We start from the raw sequence: 27,679 nt of genomic DNA, 5'->3' as shown, positions 1-27,679 counted from the left end.
ACTTCAATACATCACTCTCTCCTACAGGTAGATCAACCAGACAGAAGACCAATAAGGAAATTAACCTAAACAATCTGATAAATGAATTTGAATTAACAGACATATGTAGAACATTACATCCCAAATCACCAGGATATACATTCTTCTCTAGTGCTCATGGAATTTTCTCCAGAATAGATCATCTGCTGGGACATAAAACAAGCCTCAATAAATTTTAAAAGATTGAAATTATTCAAAGCACATTCTCAGATCACAATAGAATACAAGTAGAAGTCAAAAACCATCAGAGACTTAGAAAATTCACAAATATCTGGAGGTTAAACAACACACTTCTAAACAATCAGTGGGTTAAAGAAGAAATAGCAAGAGAAATTGCTAAATACATAGAGACAAATGAAAATGAGAACACAACATATCAAAACCTATGGGATGCAGCAAAGGCAGTATTAAGGGGGAAATTTATAGTTCTAAATGTATACATTGAAAAGGAAAAAGTAGCTAAAATCAAAGAACTAATGGAGCAACTGAAGAAGCTAGAAAATGAACAGCAAACTAATCCTAAACCAAGAAGAAGAAAAGAAATAACAAGAATTAAAGCAGGAAACTCCCAGCACAGTGGGGGAGAACTGTGGTTAAGCAGAGAGCAAAGGCCACACACTTTATGATTTCATCTACAACCCTTCACATGTAAATCAGTGTCAGGTGTGACTAATGTAGAACAGGCATAGCAAGCACAAGCCTAGTTGAGTTCCTTTTTCACTTGAGTTACTCTTCTGCCAATCACTGCACCAAATGGCCTCCAGGGAGGCTGAGTGCTGCCCTCGTGAGGTGAGGTTGCCACCTGGTGCCAGTATGAAAACAGCATGGCTGTGCCTTGCCCCCTTTCCTTCTTAGAAAGAAGCCCAGTGCTGTCCAAAAAGATGTATGCCAAAAATGTAATTTCAAATTCTATACTAGCCTGATTAAAAATGTAAAAATAAACTGGTAAATCAATTTTAATTATGTTACTTAACCGAATATATACAAACTATTACCATTTCAACATGTAATCAATATTTTAGTTAGGATATACTTTACATTCTTTTCCTAATACTAAGTCAGTATGTATTTTACCCTTTCAGTATATCCCAAATCAGATGCTAAATTTTCATCAGAAATACTTCATCTGTTCTTTTTTTTTTTTATCTTCACTTTATTGAGATATATTCACATACCACGCAGTCATACAAAACAAATCGTACTTTCGATTGTTCACAGTACCATTACATAGTGGTACATTCATCACCTAAATCAATCCCTGACACCTTCATTAGCACACACACAAAAATAACAAGAATAATAATTAGAGTGAAAAAGAGCAATTGAAGTAAAAAAGAACACTGGGTACCTTTGTCTGTTTCCTTCCCCTATTTTTCTACTCATCCATCCATAAACTAGACAAAGTGGAGTGTGGTCCTTATGGCTTTCCCAATTCCATTGTCACCCCTCATAAGCTACATTTTTATACAACTGTCTTCGAGATTCATGGGTTCTGGGTTGTAGTTTGATAGTTTCAGGTATCCACCACCAGCTACCCCAATTCTTTAGAACCTAAAAAGGGTTGTCTAAAGTGTGCGTAAGAGTGCCCACCAGAGTGACCTCTCGGCTCCTTTTGGAATCTCTCTGCTACTGAAGCTTATTTCGTTTCCTTTCACATCCCCCTTTTGGTCAAGAAGATGTTCTCTGTCCCACGATGCCAGGTCTACATTCCTCCCCGGGAGTCATATTCCACGTTGCCGGGGAGATTCACTCCCCTGGGTGTCTGATCCCACGTAGCGGGGAGGGCAGTGATTTCATCTTTCAAGTTGGCTTAGCCAGAGAGAGAGGGCCACATCTGAGCAACAAAGAGGCATTCGGGAGGAGGCTCTTAGGCACAACCATAGGGAGGCCTAGCCTCTCCTTTGCAGCAACCGTCTTCCCAAGGGTAAAACCTATGGTAGAGGGCTCAACCCATCAAACCACCAGTCCCCTATGTCTGTGGTCATGTTAGCAACCATGGAGGTGGGGTAGGCCAATACCCCTGCATTCTCCACAGGCTCCTCAAGGGGGCACTACATCTTTTTTTTCCTTGTTTTTTTTGTTTTTTTTAACTTTCCCTTCTTTTTTAAATCAAGTGTATGAAAAAAAAGTTAAAAAGAAAACAAACATACAATAAAAGAACATTTCAAAGAGACCATAACAAGGGAGTAAGAAAAAGACAACTAACCTAAGATAACTGCTTAACTTCCAACATGTTCCTACTTTACCCCAAGAAAGTTACATAATATAGCAACATTTCTGTGAACTTGCTCCTACTATATCCATCAGAAATTAACAGACCATAGTCATTCCTGGGCATCCCCAGAATGTTAAATAGCTTATCTGTTCTTCTTGGATTATTGTTCCCCCTTCCTTAATTGCTCTCTACTGCTAGTTCCCCTACATTCTACATTATAAACCATTTGTTTTACATTTTTCAAAGTTCACATTAGTGGTAGCATATAATATTTCTCTTTTTGTGCCTGGCTTATTTCGCTCAGCATTATGTCTTCAAGGTTCATCCACGTTGTCATATGTTTCACGAGATCGTTCCTTCTTACTGCCGCGTAGTATTCCATCGTGTGTATATACCACATTTTATTTATCCACTCATCTGTTGAAGGACATTTGGGTTGTTTCCATCTCTTGGCAATTGTGAATAATGCTGCTATGAACATTGGCGTGCAGATATCTGTTCGTGTCACTGCTTTCCGATCTTCTGGGTATATACCGAGAAGTGCAATCGCTGGATCGAATGGTAACTTTATATCTAGTTTTCTAAGGAACTGCCAGACTGACTTCCAGAGTGGCTGAACCATTATACAGTCCCACCAACAATGAATAAGAGTTCCAATTTCTCCACATCCCCTCCAGCATTTGTAGTTTCCTGTTTGTTTAATGGCAGCCATTCTAACACGACACGAACAGATATCTGCACTTCCTCTGTTCTTAAATTGCATAGACTTTATAGCTGAAAAGGTGGTTTTTCATACCCAAGTTGTCCATATATACTTAAAAGTTTAAAAGTTTTCCAATTAGGAGTTACACTGTAGAGGCCAGTTAAACAAGAAGTTCCAAGTGGAATCAGGATTCTAACTTAGTTTAATCAGGATTCTAACTCAGTTTGCATCTCCCTGGAGAGGCGCTCCTGTTCTTGTTCTGAGTTAGACCACGTTAGGCCCTGTGCGTCCTCCGCACCTTCCCTCTCAGCGGATGACACGGCTTCCCGCTAAACTGAGGCATTTGAAGCACTGAGAAGGGAATGTTCAGCGGCTCCCACGAGCACCTAAGCCACGCTGCAGTGACACTGGACTGAGCTGTCCAGATCTGCGCCAGGACCTGAGCTCATGCCCTCAGCTGCTGGGAGTGCTGTCGGGTCTCTGAGAAGAGCCTCAGCTGAGAAGAACAATCTGGACAAGGTCATTCCCCCTCCTGGGGCAGCCCACATCCCATCATGTGGGGTTGTCTAAGGCCCAGTCCCTTCACCCACACTTGGGACGAGGCCGAAGGCCCAGTGCTGCTTCAGAACTGCCTGAGGCTTGGCTGAGGTTTCTGCTGTGACTGCATCCCAGTCCAGCTGCTCCCTCTGCCTGACCCTGTTCCATTCCTTCCCTTCCCCAGCGTTGGTCCCAGGAGCATGCCCTCATAAGGCTCCTGCCTGCTCATCTGCATCTCAGTCTGCTTCCTGGGGATGTCAGGCTGTGACAGTTGGTCCTAAGATGCGAAGATGAGACTTTATATTGCTGTCTATCCGGCTGGCAACAAGGATCCCATCACTGTTGGTAGGGGGAGCACAGACAGCCCCTGGCACAGGGTAGCAGTGACATCATTCAAACCTCCACCACTGATGAACTGGGAGGGTGTTCCAGTGGAAGAGAACACACAATGCCATCAGGACACAGTAAGTACAAGGAATGTGAAACTGGTGGATGCTGCTGAGCAGTTACGGCTTTGGAAAAAGAGAAGCAACAGGTGAGAGTGATTATAGGCAAATGAAAGCTCAACGTGAGAGCCAGAGCACCTCCTTGGTACCACATGAAAGGCCCAATCTCCGGCAGTCACACGGCTGAGGAAGCTGGGCACAGGACAAGGCTCGGTCACCAGAGCAGCCAAGCACCAAAGAGGCCAAACGCCCCCTAGACAGGGCTGTGGGGTCAGGTCAGGGCCCTGGTTAGTAAAGACCTGGGGCGCTGACACACGGAAGGGGGACGTCTGGGTTGGTGCATCCCCAGCTCTCGAACCTCGAGTCCAGTGACCCTCTAAGTGCACAGAAGTTGTCTGCTGTTCCCCACTGAGGGCAGCACTCCCCACTTGCTCATGCACCCCCAGGATCTGTCCCCGCCTCCACTCTGGCTCACTAGGGTGTGAGGAGCTCCATATCTAAAGGAGCTGCAGGACCAGCTGCTACGTGCTGGCAGGGGCTGGGGGGTGGGATTGGGACTGGATGTGACAGAGCCAGATTGGGGAGGGCAGAACCTAAATTGGAATGAAGGAGCATTTACTGATTTGGGAGCCCTCTCCCGGAATACAAGATTTAACACCCTAGCCAGGTCCCCAGGGAATTGAGCAAACGTGCCAGGATAGCTCCTGAAACATGGGAAAAAAAGCAATGGTCCATATTGATGTTGAAATGCCAGCATTCCTTGGTGGATGGTAGAAGAGGGGATTTAAAAGGCTCAGAGAAGGGGGCACGCTAGAATGGATGTACTGGGTCAGGCAGAACACCCAGTGGATGACTGTGTCCACAGGAGGGGCTGAAGAACCTTGCATCTCCCAGGCCATAAGGAATGTTCTGGTGAGAGGGGCCCCAGCATGGCCGATTTCAGCGATGGCTCTCCTCTAGAGGCCAGGCGACCATAGGAGATGCCACCCTTAAAAACCAGAAGGATAAGATAGTGGTCCTCATAGTCAGGGTTTCCTTCACCACTCCAGGCCCTGATGAACCACAGATGCTGGAGGATGACAGTGCACTACCTCAGCCCAATGAAGGTGGAGCCTTGTGGGCAGCTGCTGGGCCAGATGGGGAAGCTTTACTGGAGCAGATTAACTGACCCCCAGTACGTGATATGCACCATGGATTTGTCAACTGGGTCCCTGTCTGTCCATACCAGAAAAAAATGGAGAACAGTTCACATTCATTTGGAATGGAAAATGATAGAATTTACCCTTGGGCTTGTTTACCTCTCCTCTCCTCTGTCAATATATAGTCTGAAGAGACCTGGACTGGCCTCGACATCCAGCAGAATATCGCACTGGTTCACTCAATCTGCCAAATGTCCAAACTGTCAACCATGACCACTGCTGCGTCCCCAGGTGGTGCTTTTCTTCAAGAAAACCAACCAGCCACTTGGTAGCATTGACCCCTTCGATCTAGGAAGGGGGAGCAATTTGTTTTGACAGGAAGAGACCTGTATTGCAGGCCTGGCCTGTCCTGCCTGCAGAGCCTCAGCCAGTACCAGGATCACAGGCATCACAGAGGGTTTGATCCATTAGCAAAGGATCCCATAAGCCACGTGCAATGTAATGCACTTGTTGAAGTGGATGGTTCTGTTAAGTTTTGAGAAATGTATATAACCATTGCAGGAATCAAGATACCGAATGTTACCATTACCCTCACCCCCCATATTGCATCTTCTTAGACTCAGTCACCCACTGGAGCACAAAGGAGGTGCTGGAGGGGGCACATGGCCATGGCCCCACTGCTCCTCTCACACCACACTGCTCAGAAGCGGCTGGCCTGACGAAGCACCTGTGAAGAGCAGCTTGGAGGCCAATATACTGGGAGGATGGCAGCATCCTCCAGGCTGTGGTGCACCCTCTCTACAGTGCTGTGTCCCCAGTGGCCACCACCTGCCAATGCCCATGCTCCTGTGGTCAGTCACTCTGACTCCCACCAGCACCCTCCTCCCCTTCTCCTCTTCCCTTCAGCCCAATCCCTGACTTCAGATCCACCCGACAATCTTTACTCAGTTCGTGCTCCTAGGCTGCCCAGAGCAGCTGGAGAAACCGGAGCCCTCTGATGGGCGTTCCTACACAGTTACGGTCCTGGCCTCAGCTGCCCAGGGCCCCACTCCTCCCTCACGCAGGAGCCCCTGCTGGCATTCTGCTGCACTTCACATTTGTCTGCATCAGGCCTCCTTTGCCTCACCCAGAGCACCTCCTCGGTGCTCCCACAGGGCACTAGTGTTCCTGTCAGAAACTGATTACAGTTCTTTGGACTCGCTTGTTTACTTACATATCTCCAAGCCAGGTAGGTCATGGACTTGATGAGGGCAGAGCTGTTTATCTTGGCATCCCTTGCAGAGGTTGGTCCCGAGCAGTGCTTCTCACAGTGAGGTCCCCAAACCAGCAGTGTCAGCATCACCTGGAGACTTGTTAGCAATGCAAATTCTAAGGCCCTGGCAATCTGTGTTTTAACAAACCTTCCAGATGTTTCTGAGGTGTGCTCAAGTTTCAGAACCAGTGAGCTAGAATGAGAACTCAGTAAATGCTGGAAGAATGAGGCACAGCATTGGTGGAGGGAAGGAAGGGAAAAACGAGAGAAGAGGTCAGAGAAGGAAGTAGGAGAGGTTAGGGGAATTCTGTCATTTCATTTCTAGTCTGTAGGAGGCGTTATTATCCCAAGACAGCTACTCACCGGTAGGTGGAAGGCAGCCCAGCCAAGAAGCTGGGTCACATCTTGTGGCTGCTATCAGAGACAATGGAGTAAACTGGAAGACAGGACGGTTATCTGTTACAGAACTTCAGTGTCAGTTAGGCAGACCTGGGTTCACAACCTTGCCTGCTCATTGACTATTCCCAATCCTACACCTGTCCTCTTCCCCATCCCAGACAAAGTCTGAAATTTCCTTACCTTGAGCAAATTGCTTTTGCTTTCTGCTTTATTTGTTCTTTCTACTTACTTTGGGCTTTCTTTCCCCTTCTTGTAGCTGCTAAAAGTAGAACCTGAGGTCACTGATTTGTTATCATTTTCTATAAAAGCATTTACAGTTATAAATTTCCCCTCAGGGGTTTTAGCTGCATCCCACAGACTTTGTTACATAAAATTTTCATTATCATTCATTTTAAAGGATTTTAAATTTTCCCTTGTGATTTCTTCTTTGGCCCATAGTTATTTAGAAGTGTGTTCTTTATCTGCGAATATTTGGTGTTCGTATATACATATATCTTGTTAATGTGTAAGTTAATTCCATTGTGGTTAGAGAACACCCTAACCACATGATTTCAATCCTTTTAAATTTATTAAGACTTGTTTTATGGCCCAGCAAAGCCTGTTTTGGTGAATGTGCCATGCAAACTTGAAAAGAATGCATATTCTGCAGTTGTTTTGTAGTGTCCTATAAATGTCAATTAGATCAATGTGGTTAAGTGTTGCTCACATCTTCTGTATATATACTGAATTTTTTTTCTAATTGTTCTATCAATTGCTAACAGAGAAGTTTCAAACTCTTCAACTATGATTGTGGGTTTGTCTTTTCTTCTTTAAATCTGTCAGTTTCTACAATGTGCAGTTTGAAGCTCTATGATTAGGCACCTACACATTTACTGTTTGCCTATGTCTTCCTGAACTGATCTCTGTATCACTGTGAACTGTTCCCCTTTATCACTGGTAATACTTTATGTTGAAGTTTACTTTATCTGATTATTAATAGTGCCCCTCCAAGCTTCCTGTATTTTCTGATGGCAAGAGATATTTTTCCCATCCATCCTGCGGTCTTCTCACTCGTGAGCCTTCACACCAGCTGCTTCCTCTGCTGGCAGTGCCCTCACCCATCCTCCTCACTGAGTTGACAGAAAGCCAATTATGAGCACCCAGGACAGTGCCCTGTAACAGTACCTCTTGGCTGCCGGTGTTCAATGTTAACATGAATCTCGTCTGAAATTAAACTCTGTCATTAATTGTTGACTGTGTTATCACATGTGCCAGGCCTTATTCACCACTATATCCCTGGCAGCCCATGATGTCTGCTCTATGCATGTGTCTTTTTGGAACAAATGAGAGTGAGTGAGCGAATGTCCCCACATCCACTTCTATGATTAGGGAGAAAAACCACTATCAGGACCTCATGGGAAGTGCTCCCATTATTCTCCAAAACTGAAATTCCTGAGTTCCCTTCTGTGGGTCCTCTGGATTTTCTTTGTGAGCACAGTCTAAATCATACACTACAGGACAGCTATGAAAGACCCAGAAAACAGCAGACAGCCCCTTTCTAGAGTAATTAAGAGGGTCTGCATTATGTCCTGTAATGTTAACTAATGTTAATTATTCAACTGTGTCTTTTTTAATGAATGATGGTGGGGTTGTAGTATAAATGACTGTTAATCTAGGGACAAAGGAATACATAAAAATGTCTCCTTGGAATTAATGGTAATTATATTTTAGACTTATGAGGGGTTCTTCAGATTTAAATTACCCTGGTGAGGCAGGTGAGAGGATGAAGATTAAAAACCCAGAGTACAGCGTGGCACAAAATAGTTCACCATCTTTCTTTGAACATGGTTAATACCAAATATATCTAGAAATAACATGATTATATATATTACATATACATATCATGTTCATGGTTACATATATATATCATGATGTGTATATATCATGCTATATATACAGATGATATTTTGAGGCTGGAAAAATGGAGTACATCATTTTGTACTCAATTTTTTTTTAAATACTTGGAATACTTTAAAAATATAGAGGTCACATTATACCACTACTCTTTAAAATTTTATCACATAAAAATGATTACATCATATCAAATGATATTAAGTCCTCTGCTCCAGAGGTAACCACTGTTATGACTTGGTTCAGATTCTAACTGGCTTTGGCCTAAGTTTACAGATATATCAACATCTACGCATATAAACATACATTTGCTTCTACAGAAAGAGAAACATGCTATACATATTACTCTGCCAAGTTTCTTATTTAAAAAGTTTAGGCACACAGAAAAGTGGAAGGTGTATAATGAACACTGGGAAACCCTCACCTAGATTCACCAATTGATAACATTTTGCCACATTCTCATTATCTTACACAGACACACATTTTGCAATTTCCTTTTTTTTCCTAATTAGTGAAGTTGTAGGGTTACAAAATCATGCACAAAATACAGAGTTCCCATAAATTCTCTCCCTATTATTAAAATTTTGCATTAGTGTAGGACCTCTGGTAAACTTGTATCACAGAGATTTTCCCAGGTCAATACAGATAGTCCGACCACTTTCCCTTTGTCAAGCTCTATGGTACTCCATCACATGGGATGAACCATAATGTATTCAGACACTGTTCTAATGACCTCTTTCAAGGATCAAGAGGGCGCCCCATGTGCCTGAAATAAGCCCCGCCCCTCAGCTTCCACACTTCCAAGAGCAAGAGAAGAGAGGGCCCAAAAACGTAGAGTGCTCCTGGCAAGACCCTTCTCCCTCCCTCCCAGTGCTCCCAGCCCCTCCACTTTCCACCCCAGACACTGGCAACCTTAACCTCATTGCTACCTTTATCCCCTTTTATTCAATCACCACAAGAAGCCCAGCCTCCCCAGGCCACTCCCTCACTGACCACTTAAACTTACCTTGGCTCTGCATATCTCCTATCTGGCTCCATCTCTTATTCCCCCCTGAACTTGTGAAAACTGTGCCCTCGGGGACTCACCATCAGTTATCACCAATATTCCCAATGACCTCAACACTCCCTCTACTCTAAGTGGGAGGCTGGATCTCTCCTGAAGACTGTCACCCCGAACCCTCCAGATGTGGCTGTCTTCTCTCCCACACATCCTTCCTACTGGGCCTGGGGAGGTGTCCTCACTGCTTCCAGAACACTGTCTTTTCACCTTCTCTGAAACCCTTCAGCTTTGAAGCTCAGGCCAACAGGTCATATCACTCACACCCTCTCAATACAGTCACCTTCTGATCCCTGGCTCATTATCCCTTGAAGATTTTAGTTCCCACTCATTCTCTAATACCACCACTATCTAAATTTTTGGCAATTTTACTATCCATGTAGATAATTTTTTTAATACTTGGTTCTCAGTTCCTGGATCTTCTCTTTTCCAATGATGATGACCTCCCTCCTTCAGCCATTTAACCTCATAGACACACCAATCTTGTCTTTACTAGGAATAACTAACTACCTGTTTGTAATCTCAGTTTCTAGCATTCTACAAACAACCACGTTCTCCTATCATCTGTTCACACCCTCTAGTACCCTAACCATCCTACCCAACAGAAACAATCTCCTGACTTTCCCACCTTTCATATTCCCTTCCCCCTCATATACTAACTACTCTCCTAGCCAGCTGAAATCCTTTTTTTCATCATTTTAATTACTCTCATGCATTTCACACCAACCAGTCCAACTCTGCCTACTCTGCTTCATGTGGCTGGAGAAAAAACATAAAATGCTGATGACTGGCCTTATGCTAAACCCATGACCACTAACGTCAAGTAGGTCTTCAGTGCATCCATGCTACATTTCCTTATTAATTCTTTCACCCTCCCAGACGAAAGTATACCTTTGCCTACTCCTCATACCTCACACACCACCTCTCATCCTCATGCTCAGCAGATAACCTTGTTTCCTATCTAAAAGAACAAATAAGAAGCAATGAGAAGAGAACTTTCACAAGCTCTCCCATCATCTCTCCCCATAGCCTCCAGTATCCTCTGGTTGGTGCTCCAAAGACAAACCTTTTCACTAGTGCACCAGATCCCATCTCCTCTCACTGGCTCCGACTTTGCTCTAGTCCATCCTCCCCATCAGTTTTTCTCTTTCCTGGGCATTCATGTTAACTTACAATGATATCCAGGAATTTCTAATCTTAAAACAAAACAAAACAAAACCTCCTGGGCCACAACCCCCTTTAGCTATCACTACTGTTCTCTGTGTTGGAAGACATTCTCCTTGGGTTTCTTGCATTTTTCATGTCTTACCAGCAGAGGAACTGATAGCCTTTGTTACAGACTATATTTTCAAGATGTTTGACTAGTGAACAGCCTTGGAAGATACAGTGTCTCCCTCCAGAGCAGACAGCAGGCTTATTTCCTGTCCCTTATGATAAAGACATTGTCTCCCTTGGGGACAATTATCAGGTAGTCTTGCTTGCAGCCCATTATAAAACATTCAGTTTCCCTAAACTGAATGTTCCTCTCCTATAATGCAACCTGTTGTGTGCAGGCATCATGTGGTCCTCCTCATGGGAATGGGGGCTTGGGGAGCTGGTACAAGAAAATGATGATACTGTGGGTACTGCTATTGCCACAAGTAATAATATACTGCAGATATTTTTCCAGGTCAATACAATGAGCCTGATCATTCATTCTCTTGTACCTTCTGCCAGCATCCATAAAATGTGGCAGACTAACTTGTTAGCTTCCAAGTACAGTACAGTCTTAGACTATTCAGTCCTGGTCACTTGGCACCTTTTCCATACTTACTATTGCCAATTCTATCTTGAATCGTTCTAAGTTTTGCCCAGACCAATCCACTGAAACTGTTCTTATCAAAAGTGCCCTGCTGAGGGACAATTCTCAGTACACAACCAACTCCACATTTAACAGTATTTGATACTCTTGTAACTTCCTCTGCCTGGAAACACCCATTTTCACTTGGCTTTCAAGACACCACCCTCTCTTGGCTTTCATTCCAACCATCTAATTGCTCCCTCTCAGTTCCTTTTGCTGTTTCTGCCCTTTCCCTCTAAACATTGGGGTGAATCCTCAGGGTTCAGTCCTTGAAATTCTTTATATTCCTTCCCTAGGTAATCTCATCTAGTATATGGCTTAAAATACCATCCAATGACTGCCAAATTTACATTTCCTCTGAAATTCAATTTTGCATAGCTATTCTACCTCCAAACACGTAAGGCACAAGAGAGAGAAAACCATGGCCACATGACAAGAGAACAGGGGAAGCAGGGGCTTCCTGGGCAGGCCTCATTACAGTTGGACAGCAAGGCTCAGAGGTGAGAATACAGGTGCTTTTCATTGCTCTGTTTGCCCTCCAGATCCATTCTCCACCCTTTCTGCCCTGCTTAGTCCCAGGAGAACTGCACCACCTGGGAATGTGGTTGGGTTCAGTCAAAGAGAGGCACATGCAGGAGTATGGAGAAAACAAAGACAGGTGGAGGCTTTCCTTCTCCTCTCCCCTCCTGGCTTTTGATCTATGAATCTTGTAGCTGTTGCTTCTCTCCTGAGCTTCAGTGACCACTCAGAAGACCCTCCTCCGAGGTCTGGCTCTCGTTGGGCTCCTGAAACACTGTTTTTTCCCTCCGCCCCTTCAGCCCTACAAGAGACAAGACCTTCTCGCTGTTGCCACCTCTGGATGCCTTACCATCCCTTGTTTGATCCCTTAACCTTTTCCTCAACTCTCTAAATTATAGTCCTCTAGTCCCTTAATCTAAAGATTATGGGGCTAATTCAGTTTTTTGCTTAAACTCACTGATACAGTTGAGGAATTCCAGAGATTACAATGGAAGGAATTCTATTCTCCAGGCCCATAAAATCATATAAAAATACATAAGAGCTTTAGATCTTTGTTTTACAAAAATTAGTACACAAACACACTCACTCTCTCTTCTTGCTTTCCTCACTCACCTGGAGGAGGCTGTGATTGCAATCCATTGGATTAAATTGAATACCATTCAGCAATGGTTTAATACCACAATTTATTCAACCATTGCTTTGCAGAGGGTCATTCACTTTGTTTCCATTTTTTTGGTCCTTACCAAAAAAATACACAACCATACACTGATGAACATGTAATCTTAGGTACTGGCACTTTATTTATTTCTTAGGGATAGAGTCCCAGGGTAAGACCCCTGGGCTGAAGAGGATGTATATTCTTAATGTTAAAAGACAGAGTCACAATGTTTTCCAAGGAAGCTGTCACAATTTACATTTCCAAGAGCAGTTTATGACATAACTATTACCCCTGCTTCCTTACCATTAGTAGGGAAGATGACAACTGAGACAGACAAAAGACTTATTGGTCTATGGATATTCAGATACATTTCTTCAGAAAGTTATTCACAGTCATGTAGTCATAGCACATCAGTGATCTTGAAAAATAATTAATAAAAAAAAGGATAGTTATGGTTTCCATTTATAATTCTGTATGATTTGTGAATGATAGGGAAAAGATGAACTTATAAAGCTGGAATCAAGCCTAAAATGGTATATCTGCTTATGCAAAAGAAATGTTTTTATGTTAATCATCAAACAACATGGAGAGACCACTGAAAAACCTAACTTACAAAGTTATCTGCTTTGGAAACTTTTAAAGGGAAGGTAAAACTTATAGTAAATTAGGTTACAAAGGAAATGTTTTAGGATGATGATAGTGAAACTCAAGGAAGTAGAAATATCTCTTTAAACAACTTCATTTCTAAAGCACACTGTGCACATGGAAATTTGAAAAAGCAATTTAAAAAAAGAAAATTTTGAGAAACTATCAAGAGTTAACTTTTCTCTAAAGTCTCTGAAACGTAACTAACAGTTGTGAATTACATAATCATCTAACATGTTTTTGTAAGACGATCCCTAAGAGAAACAGGGCAAAACAAATAAAATATAGGTGGTTTCTGGGTTATACATATTTTGGCAATTCACATGCAATTTTATGTAAATTTTACCACTCTGAAAATTAATAAGAGCATGATGGATGGGGATATTCTGTTTACACAGCACTTTTTAAATTCTGTGGTGCATACTGCATAACACAGCCCACATCTGCCATTCACTCTCTAGATCTCCTCTTACTTATCTCAGACTTGCATATTTATGTAAATAATGCCTCTACAAAATCATCAGCAAACCCAGAAGCAGGTTAAAACTTCAACAACATTGTCTTCTGTGTACTGAAGAGACAGCTCAGTAAAAATGGCCATGCCAATTTATGTACGCCAGCAAGCAGCAGCAGAAAAGAGATGCTTCGTGCTACATTAAAACTGTTAACATATTTCATCTGGAATGCATACTGGGTGGAAAGGTAAAAATACTTGATGCTTAGAAAAATCTTCTCCTAATCATCACAGAGGACAAGAATTTCAGACTCCCAGTGACTGTGCTAAATTCACATGTGTGGATCTAAAACATGATTTGTTTCTTTTGGCAAAATCTCAGAAATAACCACTACATCTGGTACCCTTTGTATATCCTTTATACTGCTGCTCTGAATATTCAATTCATTCAAACTTTTAAAAAAGCTTACTGTAACATAGCTAGCTGAGCATGTCTTTTACAAGTAAATATATATATAATTCTGATATGTATTCATTAGCTGGGTATCATACCTAATTTCCAGTATAATATTATTCTTATGGGATCCTATTTCTAACACATTTTTGAGTTGACAGACTGTATCTCACTATGAATCCCCACATTCTTTATGTTCCTTCATGAGTTTCTCCCCATGAGAAGGGTTCTTGTGGATGAGATTTCCACAGTGCCACCCTGTTGCAGTCTCAGGGTTTATCCCCTAAATGAACTCTCTGATGGACGCTGAGGCGGGACTTCCTGCTGAAGGCCTTCCCACATTCGGTACACTCATATGGTTTCTCTCCTGTATGAATCCGCAAGTGTAATCTAAGGGTTGACCTCTGGCTGAAAGTTTTGCCACATTCAGTACACTCATAGGGTTTCTCTCCTGTATGAGTTCTCATATGTATAATCAGTTGTGAGTTCTGGATAAAGGATTTTCCACATTCACTGCACTCGTAGCGTTTCTCCCCTGTGTGAATTTTCTGATGTATAATGAGGTTTGATTTCTTGAAGAAGGTTTTTGCACATTCATTACACTCATAGGGCCGCTCCCCTGTATGAATTCTCTGATGTGTAGTGAGTTCAAACTTCTGAGCAAACGTCTTGCCACATTCACTGCATTCATAGGGCTTTCTCTCCATGTGTGCCCTCTGGTGTACAATGAGGTTGGACTGGTGGGTGAAAGCTTTTCCACATTCAGGACATTCAAAGGGTTTTTCCCCAGTATGAATTCTCTGATGTTTAATGAGGTTTGCCTTATGGGAGAAGGTTTTCTTACATACGTTACACTCATAGGGTTTTTCTCCAGTATGTATTCTTTTATGGCTAATGAGGAGTGACTTAAAGCTGAAGGCCTTGTCACAGTAATTACAAATAAAAGGTTGAACCAAATTTCTAATTTTCTTATGTTTAAAAATGGCTTCTTTATGGCTGAGGGATACTCCATTTTTATTATATCCAGAGTATTCCACTCCAGTATGGGTTTTCTCTTGCTTCAAATAGAGGAGTGCTTTTTCAAATCCATTACACTCAACAGCTTTCTTTCTTGCATAGCTATTACTATTAAGTAAGTCTGAATTATATTTCAAAGTTTTTTCACATAAATCATATCTATAGGGTACATGTCTTAAAGAAACCAAGTCTGTGCTCTGATTAAATGTTTTTCCAAAGAGATTACCTCTTTCTTCAATTGGGGTTTGGTTCTTGAGGATTATAAAATGCCTCGCCTGCTCCTCAGGGTTTCCGTGGTCCTTCTCCATCTGGTCATCAGCCTTCCACACTTCTAGGAAAGATCAACGGAAAAAAAAAAACTGTCAGTCCCTTCCCTTATAATGTCACAGAAGGGAAAGTTATCACAAATGTTCTATTGCAGGACTGACTCTTTAGTTTGGGACCCAGTCTCCCAGTATTAAAAAACCCCTAGTGCAATTCTCCCTATATCTCAAATTTTGAAAGAAAAAGGTAAAAATATAAAATGCTGTGAAAAAAAAAAAAACTGGAAACTGACAGTGGCTACAAGTAGCATTATTAGATTTAAAATGACTTTGGGACATGGGTAGAGAAAGTGAAAGAAAAACCAAGAGCAGTAAACAGGACACAAATGATGGAGATTTACAGCGTCTTCAAGGACATCTGACAGCACAGACTCCAAGAAAATGAGTAAAATGGTGATGGGACAATACCTAAGCAGATCTGAGTTTAGCAACCAACACCTTGACTTGAAATTACTGGGGCAGGACCAGCACTAGTCTATATGCATCTCATCTCTTTCATCTTCATTCTCACAGCTCACCTGTATCAAAATAACTTCCTAAAGGCAGCATTTTTTCCCCCAGGTTTGGAGAGCTCCAAATCTTGAAGCCATCCTTAAAACAAAATCAGAGGCTACTGCTGCTGGGTTTTTTTTCTAATAAAGATATTGGATACTGAACATGTTTTCACCATCCCATCCTACTTTTCTTCTTTTCTTATCTTTAAGCTCTTCTCCAGGCTAGCCTTACCCTGCTTTTATCTGAAGAAATCTTAAACATCAAAATATTCAGCATTGAACAAGGCCTTTAATAGCCTTTATTTTCACCTATGTGTTACTGTGTTATTCCTGACTGTGATTCTGCTGTCATCAGTATCCAGGACAACAATGTCACTCTTGTACTGAAAAGTCTGTATCTTCCCTTAGGCTGTCAAACCAATTGCCATGTGCTGAAATATAACAGTCACCATTCTGGCAAACACAAACTAGGGAAAGAGCAAGTAATCACAACACAAAGATTTAAGATGTGTTAGGCAAGTGTCAGATTCAGGCCTCAAACGTCAGAGGCAAATATCTACAGACATTATGGCGTGATAGAGTGCCATTTGGGGGTGTGATTCAGAGATCTGAGATGATCTGTACAGGTCATCTCTCCTCAGCCATCTCTAAAAGTTTAGGGAGTTGAAAAATGGATTCCTGAAAAATATTTCAGAGGTACCAACCCATTTGCAATCTCTGGAATATTACTTCCACTGGCTTCTGTCTATCTGATTCTCCTCTCCCTCCATCTCTTTCTTGGAAAGCTCTGAATTGGCAATTCTACTTCTGCTCTCCACAGCTCTTCTCACTGCTCCAACTTGAAAATCACATCTGGTTTGATAATATCAGATAACTTGCTAAAGGGACTTAGCTCCAACTGCTTGGACTTCAGAGATCCTGAAAATAAAGAAGGTAAAACCTCAGGGGCCGGACGTTCTCTCAGCTTTAACGCCTGAAGCTCACGGCCAAATCCATTTAGTAATTCAGAAGCCCATAAACTTTTGGTAACTGAGAAAGGACATGAGTGCTAACAGGCTAACAGTGAGTTACTCCTCAGTGCTCTCCTTACCCACTGAAAGTAAGTTGTTATAATTCTCCAGCATCACATCCATGTACAGGATCCTCTGAGAGGGGTCCAGCTGCTCCCATTCCTCCTGGGTGAAGTCCACAGTCACGTCCATGAACGACACCGATCCCTGAAATGGCACATTGCTGTTCATTCCGAAGCGATCAGTGCTGGGTGATGCGGAAAGGATGTCTGAAAACGTTTTTACTGTGTTGTTGTAAAAGAGGCAGTCACTATGAAAATTTACCTAAGACACTAATTGTATGTCTTGTTACTATGTTTTTAGAAATAGTTAAAACATTTACTCAGATTCCCCGATGTCTTTTGCACTATCATGTTTGATGGGTATCCAAGAGTAATAAAACTCTTTTTCTGCTCAAGATGTGTATAGAGAGACAAGCACAACAACATAAATATGAAACAAGATACCTCTGTGGTGATGAAGCCTATATGAGGTTAAAAGTCTAATCATAAAGAAAGGAATGTTTTCAAGTTCACATTACTTTTGTGGTATCAATTAGACAATATTAAAAAGTGAATGAAAACTTTGAATAAAGACAAAATATTGGGCACAAGTAAAAAAAAAAAAAATCTCTCCACCAAATCCAAGCCCTAAAAACAGTAGTCAATATATTTTTAAAATGTACAGATGGGTTGAACAGCAGATAAAACAAATGAAGAGATGATTAGTGAACTGAAGATAGGGCAGTAAAAAAAATCCACATTGAAGTACAGAAAGAACAAAGATTGGGAAATACATCAAAAAGCCTAAGAGACACATGCATGAGACAAGCCTAAAAGGTCAAATATAATTGCAACTGGAATCCCAGGAGGGGAGGCAAGAGTTTTGAGCAGAGGCAATATTTGAAGAGAGGACAGGTGAGGATTTTCCAAAACAGCTCACACCAGGGGGAATTAGAAACACCATTAAATCCAAGCCAAATAAATACAAAGAAAACCACATTTAGGCACAGCATAATAAAACTGCTAAAAACCCCAGCGGAAAAAGAGCAACCTACAAAGGTTTAACAATGAAACTGACAGCTGACTTTTCAAGAGAAACAATGGAAACCAGAAAAAAGAAATGATGGAAAATGTTCAAAGTACTGAAAACATCTACAACAGGAGTCAGCAAACTTTTCCTACAAAGGGCCAGGCAGTAAATATTTTAGGTTTTGCTGACTATATGGTCTCTTCTGTCACTGCTCAGTTCTGCCATTGGAGCACAGAAGTAGCCACAGATAAGGTGTCAGCAAATGAACATGGCTGTGTTCCAATAAAACTTAACTTACAGACACTGAAATTTGAACTTAAAATATTGAATGAGGGAAGGAGATTTTAAATAACAAGCTAAAACTGAATTTTGGATGTTACCAACTTGGGAGTTGTGGTAGAGAGAAAGTATCAAGTTTTAAAGAAAATATAAATTCTGATATACTTTGTTTAAAGACAGAGTTTCTCAGAAGTTTTTTTTTCCATATAGTGACAAATTTTCATGAGTTAAATTAAATACAATGCTTAACAATAAAAAGCACAGAAAAGCTGATACTAGGAATATCAATAATTCGTTAAAACAGAATTCCAAAGTGTGCATATACCATTACCCCAAAATTCCATTTAATTATATGAACACGTATGAAAGTATATATATAAAAAAAAGAGGACTGTAGACCCAGCGCTGTGGGATTGAGATGATCTTCTTGACCAAAAGGAGGAAGAGAGATGAAACAAAATAAGGTTCCAGTGGCTGAGAGATTTCAAATGGAGTAGAGAAGTCACTCTGGAGGGTACTCTTAGGCACTATATAGATATCACCTTTTAGTGTTTCATGTGTTCATGTGTTGGAATGGCTAAAGGGAAATACCTGAAGCTGTCAAATTGCAATCCAGTGACCTTGATTCTTGAAGATGATTTTAAAACTATGTACATTGCTAAAACAAATGGTTTATAATGTAGAATGTAGGGGAACTAGCAATAGAGAGCAATTAAGGAAGGGGGAACAATAATCCAAGAAGAACAGATAAGCTATTTAACGTTCTGGGGATGCCCAGGAATGACTATGGTCTGTTAATTTCTGATGGATATAGTAGGAGCAAGTTCACAGAAATGATGCTATATTAGGTAACTTTCTTGGGGTAAAGTAGGAACATGTTGGAAGTTAAGCAGTTATCTTAGGTTAGTTGTCTTTTTCTTACTCCCTTGTTATAGTCTCTTTGAAATGTTCTTTTATTGTATGTTTGTTTTCTTTTTAACTTTTTTTCATACAGTTGATTTAAAAAAGAAGGGAAAGTTAAAAAAAAAAAAAAAGAAAAGAAAAACAAGGAAAAAAAAAAAGAGGTAGTGCCCCCTTGAGGAGCCTGTGGAGAATGCAGGGATATTCGCCTACCCCACCTCCATGGTTGCTAACATGACCACAGACATAGGGGACTGGTGGTTTGATGGGTTGAGCCCTCTACCACAGGTTTTACCCTTGGGAAGACGGTTGCTGCAAAGGAGAGGCTAGGCCTCCCTATGGTTGTGCCTAAGAGCCTCCTCCCGAATGCCTCTTTGTTGCTCAGATGTGGCCCTGTCTCTCTAGCTAAGCCAACTTGAAAGGTGAAATCACTGCCCTCCCCACTACATGGGATCAGACACCCAGGGGACTGAATCTCCCTGGCAACGTGGAATACGACTCCCGGGGAGGAATGTAGACCTGGCATCGTGGGACGGAGAACATCTTCTTGACCAAAAGGGGGATGTGAAAGGAAATGAAATAAGCTTCAGTGGCAGAGAGATTCCAAAAGGAGCCAAGAGGTCACTCTGGTGGGCACTCTTATGCACACTTTAGACAACCCTTTTTAGGTTCTAAAGAATTGGGGTAGCTGGTGGTGGATACCTGAAACTATCAAACTACAACCCAGAACCCATGAATCTCGAAGACAGTTGTATAAAAATGTAGCTTATGAGTGGTGACAATGGGATTGGGAAAGCCATAAGGACCACACTCCACTTTGTCTAGTTTATGGATGGATGAGTAGAAAAATAGGGGAAGGAAACAAACAGACAAAGGTACCCAGTATTCTTTTTTACTTCAATTGCTCTTTTTCACTCTAATTATTATTCTTGTTATTTTTGTGTGTGTGCTAATGAAGGTGCCAGGGATTGATTTGGGTGATGAATGTACAACTATGTAATGGTACTGTAAACAATCGAAAGTACGATTTGTTTTGTATGACTGCGTGGTATGTGAATATATCTCAATAAAATGAAGATTAAAAAAAAAAAAAAAAAAACTATGTACATTGCATAGTGTGGCTGTGTGACTGTGAAAACTTTGTGGCTCACACTCCCTTTGTCCAGTGTATGGACAAACGATGGAAAAATGGGGACAAAAATTAGATGAAGAATTGGGTGGGATGGAGGGGATGGAAAGTTTTGGGTGTTCTTTTTTGCTTTTGTTTTTATTTTGGAGTAAGGAAAGGGTTCAAAAATTGATTCTGGTAATGAACGCACAACTGTATGATGGTGCTATGAATAACTGATAGTACCCTGTGGATGACTGTAGGGTGTGTGAATATATCTCAATTAAAGTATTAAAGAAAAGGAATAGAACAATGAGGGGAGGAGGGGAATGGAATGTTTTAGATGTTCTTTTTTATTTTATTTTTTATTTTATTTTTTGGAATAATGAAAATGTTCCAAGTTTGATTCTGGTGATGAAAACACAACTATATGGTGATACTGTGAACAACTAATTGTACACTTTGAATGACTGTATGTCATATGATTATATCAATAGAACTGTATTAAAAGGAAAAGGATTGGAAAGACCCACACAAAACATAAAAGTGATTATCACTAAGGGGAGGTAACTGGCTTTAATGGTCAAGAGAATATTAGTACTGAATGAGCAAAGAGAGATAACATGGTAGGGAGGGCAGATCTGTGCTAAAGTGATAGAGTAAGAGAAAGAATTCATATATAAATTGTATAATAAAAAGGAAAAAGGAAACTTCAGTACAGATAATTTAAAGAAGCAAATATGCCAAAATAATAATTGTTTAATCCTGGATGGTGTAATTTTAGATGGCAGTTATTAGATTGAACCAAAGAAGCATAACTCATTTTACTGTCTTTTGCTTTACTGTGCTCAATCGATAGATATTGCGTTCATTACAAATAGAAGTTTTGTGGCAACCCTGAGTCAAGCAAACCTACGGGTGCCATTTTTCCAACAGCGTGTGCTCACTTCATATCTCTGGATCACATTTTGGTAATTCTTGCAGTATTTCAAACTTTTTCATTATTATTGTCTGTTATGATGACCTTTTATCAGTCATCTCTGATGATACTATTGTAATTGTTCTGGGGTGCCACAAACCATGCCCATACAAGACAGCAAATGTAAGTGATAAATGTCCATGTTCTGACTGCTCCACTGACCAGCTGTTTCCCCATCTCCTCCATCTCCTCAGGTCTCCAGCTTCCCTGGGACATGCCAATATTGAAATTAGGCCTCTAAATGTTCAAGTGAAAGGAAAAGTTGCATGTTTTGCACTTTAAATCAACAGCTAGAAATGATTACGTTTAGTGAGGAATGCATGACAAAAGCTGCAACAGGCTGAAAGCTAGGCCACTTGTGCCACATAGTTAAAAGATGTGAATGCAAAGGAAAATTTCTTGACGGAAATTAAAAGTGCTACGCCAGTGAATATATGAATGATAAGAAAGTGAAATAGCTATATTGCTGACATGGAGAAAGTTTTAGTGGTCTGGACAGAAGATCAAACCAGCCACAACATTCCCTAAAGCCAAAGCCTAATCCAGAGAAAGTTCATAACTCCCTTCAATTCTATGAACACTGAGGGAGGTAAGGAAGCTGCACAAGAAAGTCTGAAGCTAGCAGATTTTGGCTTACGAGGTTTAAGGAAGAAGCTGTCTCCATAACATGAAAGTGCAAGGTGAAGCAGCAAGTGCTGATGTAGAAGCTGCAGCAAGTTATCCAGAAGATCTAGGTAAGATAACTGAAGAAGGCAGCTACACCAAACAACAGATTTTCAATGCCTTGTACTGGAAGAACATGCCGTTGAGGAATTTCATAGCTGGAGAAGCCAATGCATGGCTTCAGAGCTTCAAGGAAAGGATGGCTCTTCTGCTGGTGGCTTTAAGTTGAAGCCAATGTACATTTATCATTCTGAAAATCCTAGGGCCCTTAAGAATTAGGCTAAATCTACTCTGCCTGTGCTGTAGAAATGGAAAAACAAAGCCAGGAGGACAGCACATCTGTTTATATTACAGTTTACTGAATATTTTAAGCTCACTGTTGAGACCTACTGCTCAGAAAAAAAGATTCCTTTCAAAATATTACTGCTCATTTACAATTCATCTGGTCACCTAAGAGCTCTGGTGATGTACAATAAGATGAATGTTGTTTTCATGTCTGCTAACACAACATCCATTCTGCAGCCCATGGATCAAGGAGACATTTCAACTTTCAAGTTTATTATTTAAGAAGCACATTTCTTAGGGCTATAGCCACCACAGATCTGGGCAAAGTAAATTGAAAACCTTCTGGAAAGGAGTCACCATTCTAAATGCTATTAAGAACATTCCTGATTCATGGGAGGGGGGTCAAAATATCAACATTAACAGGAGTTTGGAAGATGTTGATTCCAACCCTTGTGGATGACTTTGAGGGGTTCAATACTTCAGAGGAGGAAGTAACTGCAGATGTGGTGGAAATAGCAAGCGAACTAGCATTAGAAATGGAGCCTGAAGATGTAAGTGAACTGCTGTAATTTCATGATAAAACTTGAATAGATGAGGAGTTGCTTCTTATGGATAAGCAAAGAAAGTGGTCTTTAGAAGTGGGATCTACTCCTGGTGAAGACGTTATGAACATTGCTGAGGTGACAACAAAGGATTTAGAATGTTGCATCAATATAGTTGATAGAGCATCAGCAGGGTGTTAGAGAATTGGCTCCAATTCTGAAAGATGTTCTGTGAGTAAAATGCTATCAAACAGCATCACATGCTACAGAGAAGTACTTCAGGAAAAAGAGTCAATCAATGCGACAAACTTCATCATTGTTTTATTTTAAGAAATTGCCACAGCCACCCCAACCTTCAGCAACCACCACCCTGACCACTCAGCAGCCATCATCAGGGCAAATCCCTCCATCAGCAAAAAGATTACTACTCACTAGAGGCTCAGAAGATGGTTAGCATTTCTTAGCAATAAAGTTGCTTCTAAATTAAGGTATGTACATTGCTTTTTTTTTAAGACATAATGCTATAACACACTTAAATGACCACAATATAATGTAAACGTAACTTACGTGCACTTGGAAACCAAAAATTCATGTGATTCACATTATTGCAATATTCACTTTACTGCGATGGTCAGCAACTGAACCCGCGACATCTCCAAGGTATGTGTGTACTGAAATTGCTGACACTCAATTGTTTTTACCTACAACAATGGTAATTTCATATGGTTTGACCTGATATGATTTAATTTGTTTTGTGTGCATTTTTCACACTTTTCCAAGTGAAACAAAAAAGCTAAGAAAAAAAATCTTATGAACTACTGGCCCAAAAGACAGGAGAAACCAAAACAAAACCAATCGTCAGGGAATTATAAAACACCAGTGGATGGTTAATTTTATGTGTCAACTTGGCTAGGTTAGGGTGTGCCGCTGTTTGGTCAAGCACTGGCCTGCCTATTACTTATGAGGGTATTTCATGGGTAAAAATTGCATCTACCAGCAGTAAACTGAAACTATAATTAACAAAAGAGATTGCCCTCAGCAATGCGGATAATCTCATTCAATCAGTTGGAGGACTTAAAAGCCAGAATTGAGGGTTGCAGAGGTCAGAAAAATTGTGCATTAAATTCAACATTGACTCTTGCTAGAATCTCCAGTCAGCCAACTTTGTCTGGGAAATTTGGACTAATGACTTCAACATCACCTTTATTGGTGTTTTCAGCTTACAACCTGCTCTACTCAGTTCAGACTTGCCAGCCACCATGGTGATGTGAGCCGATTCCTTATAATAAATCTCTTTACCAATAGTTATCTCGTTAGTTCTGTTTCACTGGAGATCACAGACTAATAAAACTGGATACAAAGAAAAAAGCATATGCGTTTCAGAAAAGAACAAAACAGGTCACATTCTGATAAGAAAATAGAAGGGCTCTGGATTTCTTGACTACAACACTAAAAAGTAATGATCTTAGGGGACTGGTGGTTTGATGGGTTGGGCCCTCTACCACAGGTTTTACCCTTGGGAAGACGGTTGCTGCAAAGGAGAGGCTAGGCCTCCTTATGGTTGTGCCTAAGAGCCTCCTCCCGAATGCCTCTTTGTTGCTCAGATGTGGCCCTGTCTCTCTAGCTAAGCCAACTTGAAAGGTGAAATCACTGCCCTCCCCGCTACGTGGGATCAGACACCCAGGGGAGTGAATCTCCCTGGCAACATGGAATATGACTCCCGGGGAGGAATGTAGACCTGGCATCGTGGGATGGAGAACATCTTCTTGACCAAAAGGGGGATGTGAAAGGAAATGAAATAAGCTTCAGTGGCAGAAAGAATCCAAAAGGAGCCGAGAGGTCACTCTGGTGGGCACTCTTACGCACACTTTAGACAACCCTTTTTAGGTTCTAAAGAATTGGGGTAGCTGGTGGTGGATACCTGAAACTATCAAACTACAACCCAGAACCCATGAATCTCGAAGACAGTTGTATAAAAATGTAGCTTATGAGGGGTGACAAGGGGATTGGGAAAGCCATAAGGACCACACTCCACTTCGTCTAGTTTATGGATGGATGAGTAGAAAAATAGGGGAAGGAAACAAACAGACAAAGGTACCCAGTGTTCTTTTTTACTTCAATTGCTCTTTTCCACTCTAATTATTATTCTTGTTATTCTTGTGTGTGTGCTAATGAAGGTGTCAGGGATTGATTTGGGTGATGAATGTACAACTATGTAATGGTACTGTGAACAATTGAAAGTACGATTTGTTTTGTATGACTGCGTGGTATATGAATATATCTCAATAAAATGAAGATTAAAAAAAAAAAAGGAATGACTTAAGATTTTGAGAGAGGAAAACAACTATAAAAGTCAGATAAAATAAAACAACCATTTGCAGGCATTGGAGAGCAACCATCTCAGGTCTACAATCATCAAAAGAAACAGGTATGAAAGGGGAGCCTCACACACACAATGATGCTGAAAGTGTTGAAGGAAAAATTACCAATCATGAATTTTATATCCAGCAAAATATCCGTAGGATATTTTGGACATAATATTTTGGATAAAAATATTTTCTAAACCATGGCACAGAGAATAGAGCCCAACAGAAAGTGACAGTGTTGCTATTGGCATTTGGGGCTGCAAAGCAATTGAGATTTAGGGGGCAGGGTATTGGAGATAAGGAAGTCATGAGGAAGGTGCCCTAAAAATCTGCGTAAAAGTACACCTCAAGTCTTTGGCCAAGGACTAGTATGTACAAATAGAGGAATGTCTCCAGGAGAACTAGCAGAGGATAGCAACTGGAAGATTGAGAGTTAAGCAGAGATTTTAAAGGTTGCACAGTGGTAGAGAATTGTATCTGAGAGACTTTGGCGAATAGCTGAGGTGTCAGAAAAGTCATGCCCTAGAAGTTGGGGCACACCATGTGAGTAGGATTATGCCATAACTGAAGAAGACCCACACCAGAAAATTCTAAAACCAAGCCTCAGCAGGATCAGACTGATCTGCCAATAATTTAATTTACAGAACAAAACTTAATATTCTTTAGAGAGAACTATGTAGCATACATGTCCAGCACACAAACTAAAATTATCAGACACATAAAAAAAGCAAGAACAGGTGAAGTGATGAATAATCAAGAGAGAGCCAGAAGCAGCAGATATAGACATGGGGATGTATGCACAACTATGTGATGATATTGTGAGCCAGTGATTATATATTTCAGATAGGTCCTATGGTATGTGAATATATTTCAATAAAATTGCACTAACCCCTCCCCCCCAAAAAAGATAGAGTATTTATGTATTAGCGTTAGCAGGCAAAGACTTCATGTTATATGTAAAGTAAAAGAAAACATAAGGAAGGATAATGTGGATGTTATGAGAGTATTTCAACAAAGGACTGGAATCTACAAAAAGGAATAAACTTCCTCTAGAATTCTAGAACTGAAAAAATGTAGTAACTGAAATGAAAAACACTGACAGCAGGGACACAAATGTACATTTGCACACTGGTGTTAATTCACGATTCGCAATGGATGGAGGTGGCCTAAAGGTACATTGTCTGATGAACTAAATGGTGAACTGTGGTGTATACATACAATGGAATATTGAGCAGCTACAAGAAAGAATAAAGTTATGAGGTATGCAACTAGGTGAATGGACCTTGAGGACAGTATTTTGAGTGAAATAAACCAGAAATGAAAAGACTAAGATTATTCCACCTAATACAGCCTAACTACTATGTTCAAACTCTGAGAACTGAGTCTGAGAGCACAGGTTCTAGGGGAAGGCTTATGGTAAAGGTTCCTAGTTGTAAGCTGTTAACAGTAGCTACATCTATTCCTGAGTTGTAATGGCTATTTCTAAATTGTGAGATGCTGACCTCTTTGTGAATAACCTGGTCGGTTCCTAGAACTCTGGTTATCTGTGTGACACCTGAGACTCAGAGACAGATTTTTAGCAGCTATGAATGTCAGCGTTACTCCATATAGCATATGTTAAATAAGCTGAAAAAAAGAACAGACTTCAATTAGAGATATGACAAAATGGACTTGGTTAGGACTAAGGAAAACCAGACCTTTTAAAGGGTAAAAGACAATATTGATGGTGTTTTAAAACTTCAACTTCTGTGTGAGACCAAAGGAAGAGATGTTTATTTGGTGCAAAATCTATATTTTCTGTAGCATAATAGATAATTTACCTTGTCAGTTTATTCAAGCACCCTAATTACATGGAAACTTGAATAGGGAGTGAGATCATGTTGGCTTGTACAGGTTAGTGTGCAGCCCCAATACAGCCAAGGTTAATTTGGGCAGAGAATAAAAATGTATTTCCAAAGCCACCTTGAGGGACTGGGGGAAAATGTGGAAATATTAAACTTCCCCACCTGGGGAGTTCCTGAAATTCTCACAAGCATTGGGGACTACCAATTTAGAAGGCCAAGCCCTCAATCTTGGGGCTTGCCCTTATGAAGCTTGTTACTGCGAAGGAGAGGCTAAGCCTACTTATAATTGTGTCTAAGAGTCACCCCCCAGAGAACCACTTTCGTTGTTCAGATGTGGCCTCTCTCTCTAAGCCAAGTCTGCAGGTAAACTCAACGTCCTCCCTGCTACAGTGGGACATGGCTCCCAGAGGTGTAAATCTCCCTGGCAACGTGGGACGTGACTCCCAGGGATAAGCCTGGACTCTGCATTGTGGGACTGAGAAAGCCTTCTTGACCAAATGGGGGAAGAGAAATGAAACAAAATAAACTTTCAGTGGCCTGAGAGATTTCAA

General features: G+C 41.0%; 3 protein-coding genes across 10 annotated transcripts in view; 1 reads left to right on the top strand and 2 right to left on the bottom strand.

The window, feature by feature from the left end:
- Positions 1-17,206, bottom strand: part of LOC119518543 (zinc finger protein 1 homolog) — a 55,823-nt gene extending 38,617 nt beyond the window's left edge. The window contains exons 1-4 of one of the 6 annotated variants that reach the window (XM_037815752.1): positions 17,172-17,206; positions 15,491-15,595; positions 6,695-6,767; positions 6,293-6,547 (exon numbers count right to left, since the gene is read on the bottom strand). The gene's annotated coding sequence lies outside the window, so the exon portion shown is untranslated. Of the gene's footprint in view, positions 1-2,871; positions 5,428-6,292; positions 9,436-15,490; positions 15,596-17,171 lie in introns of those variants that run through there. The other 5 variants (XM_037815754.1, XM_037815751.1, XM_037815753.1 and 2 more) reach the window with 5 other exon arrangements.
- Positions 12,808-27,679, bottom strand: part of ZFP1 (ZFP1 zinc finger protein) — a 35,981-nt gene continuing 21,109 nt past the window's right edge. For 2 of the 3 annotated variants that reach the window (XM_037815746.1, XM_037815747.1), the window contains 2 exons: positions 17,172-17,360; positions 12,808-15,595 (listed from right to left, as the gene is read on the bottom strand). In XM_037815746.1, the coding sequence (XP_037671674.1) occupies positions 14,517-15,595; positions 17,172-17,322 (1,230 nt within the window). In that variant the 5' untranslated portion in view covers positions 17,323-17,360 and the 3' untranslated portion in view covers positions 12,808-14,516. The remainder of the gene's footprint in view (positions 15,596-17,171; positions 17,361-27,679) is intronic. The other variant, XM_037815748.1, reaches the window with a different exon arrangement.
- Positions 22,915-27,679, top strand: part of LOC119518545 (SH3 domain-binding glutamic acid-rich-like protein) — a 7,896-nt gene continuing 3,131 nt past the window's right edge. The window contains exon 1 of the mRNA XM_037815761.1: positions 22,915-23,406. The gene's annotated coding sequence lies outside the window, so the exon portion shown is untranslated. The remainder of the gene's footprint in view (positions 23,407-27,679) is intronic.

Source organism: Choloepus didactylus, chromosome 22 (assembly GCF_015220235.1).
Source record: "Choloepus didactylus isolate mChoDid1 chromosome 22, mChoDid1.pri, whole genome shotgun sequence".
Taxonomy (NCBI): domain Eukaryota; kingdom Metazoa; phylum Chordata; class Mammalia; order Pilosa; family Megalonychidae; genus Choloepus; species Choloepus didactylus.
Note: the sequence above shows the minus strand (reverse complement) of the source record. Positions and strands in the feature narration are given on the sequence as shown.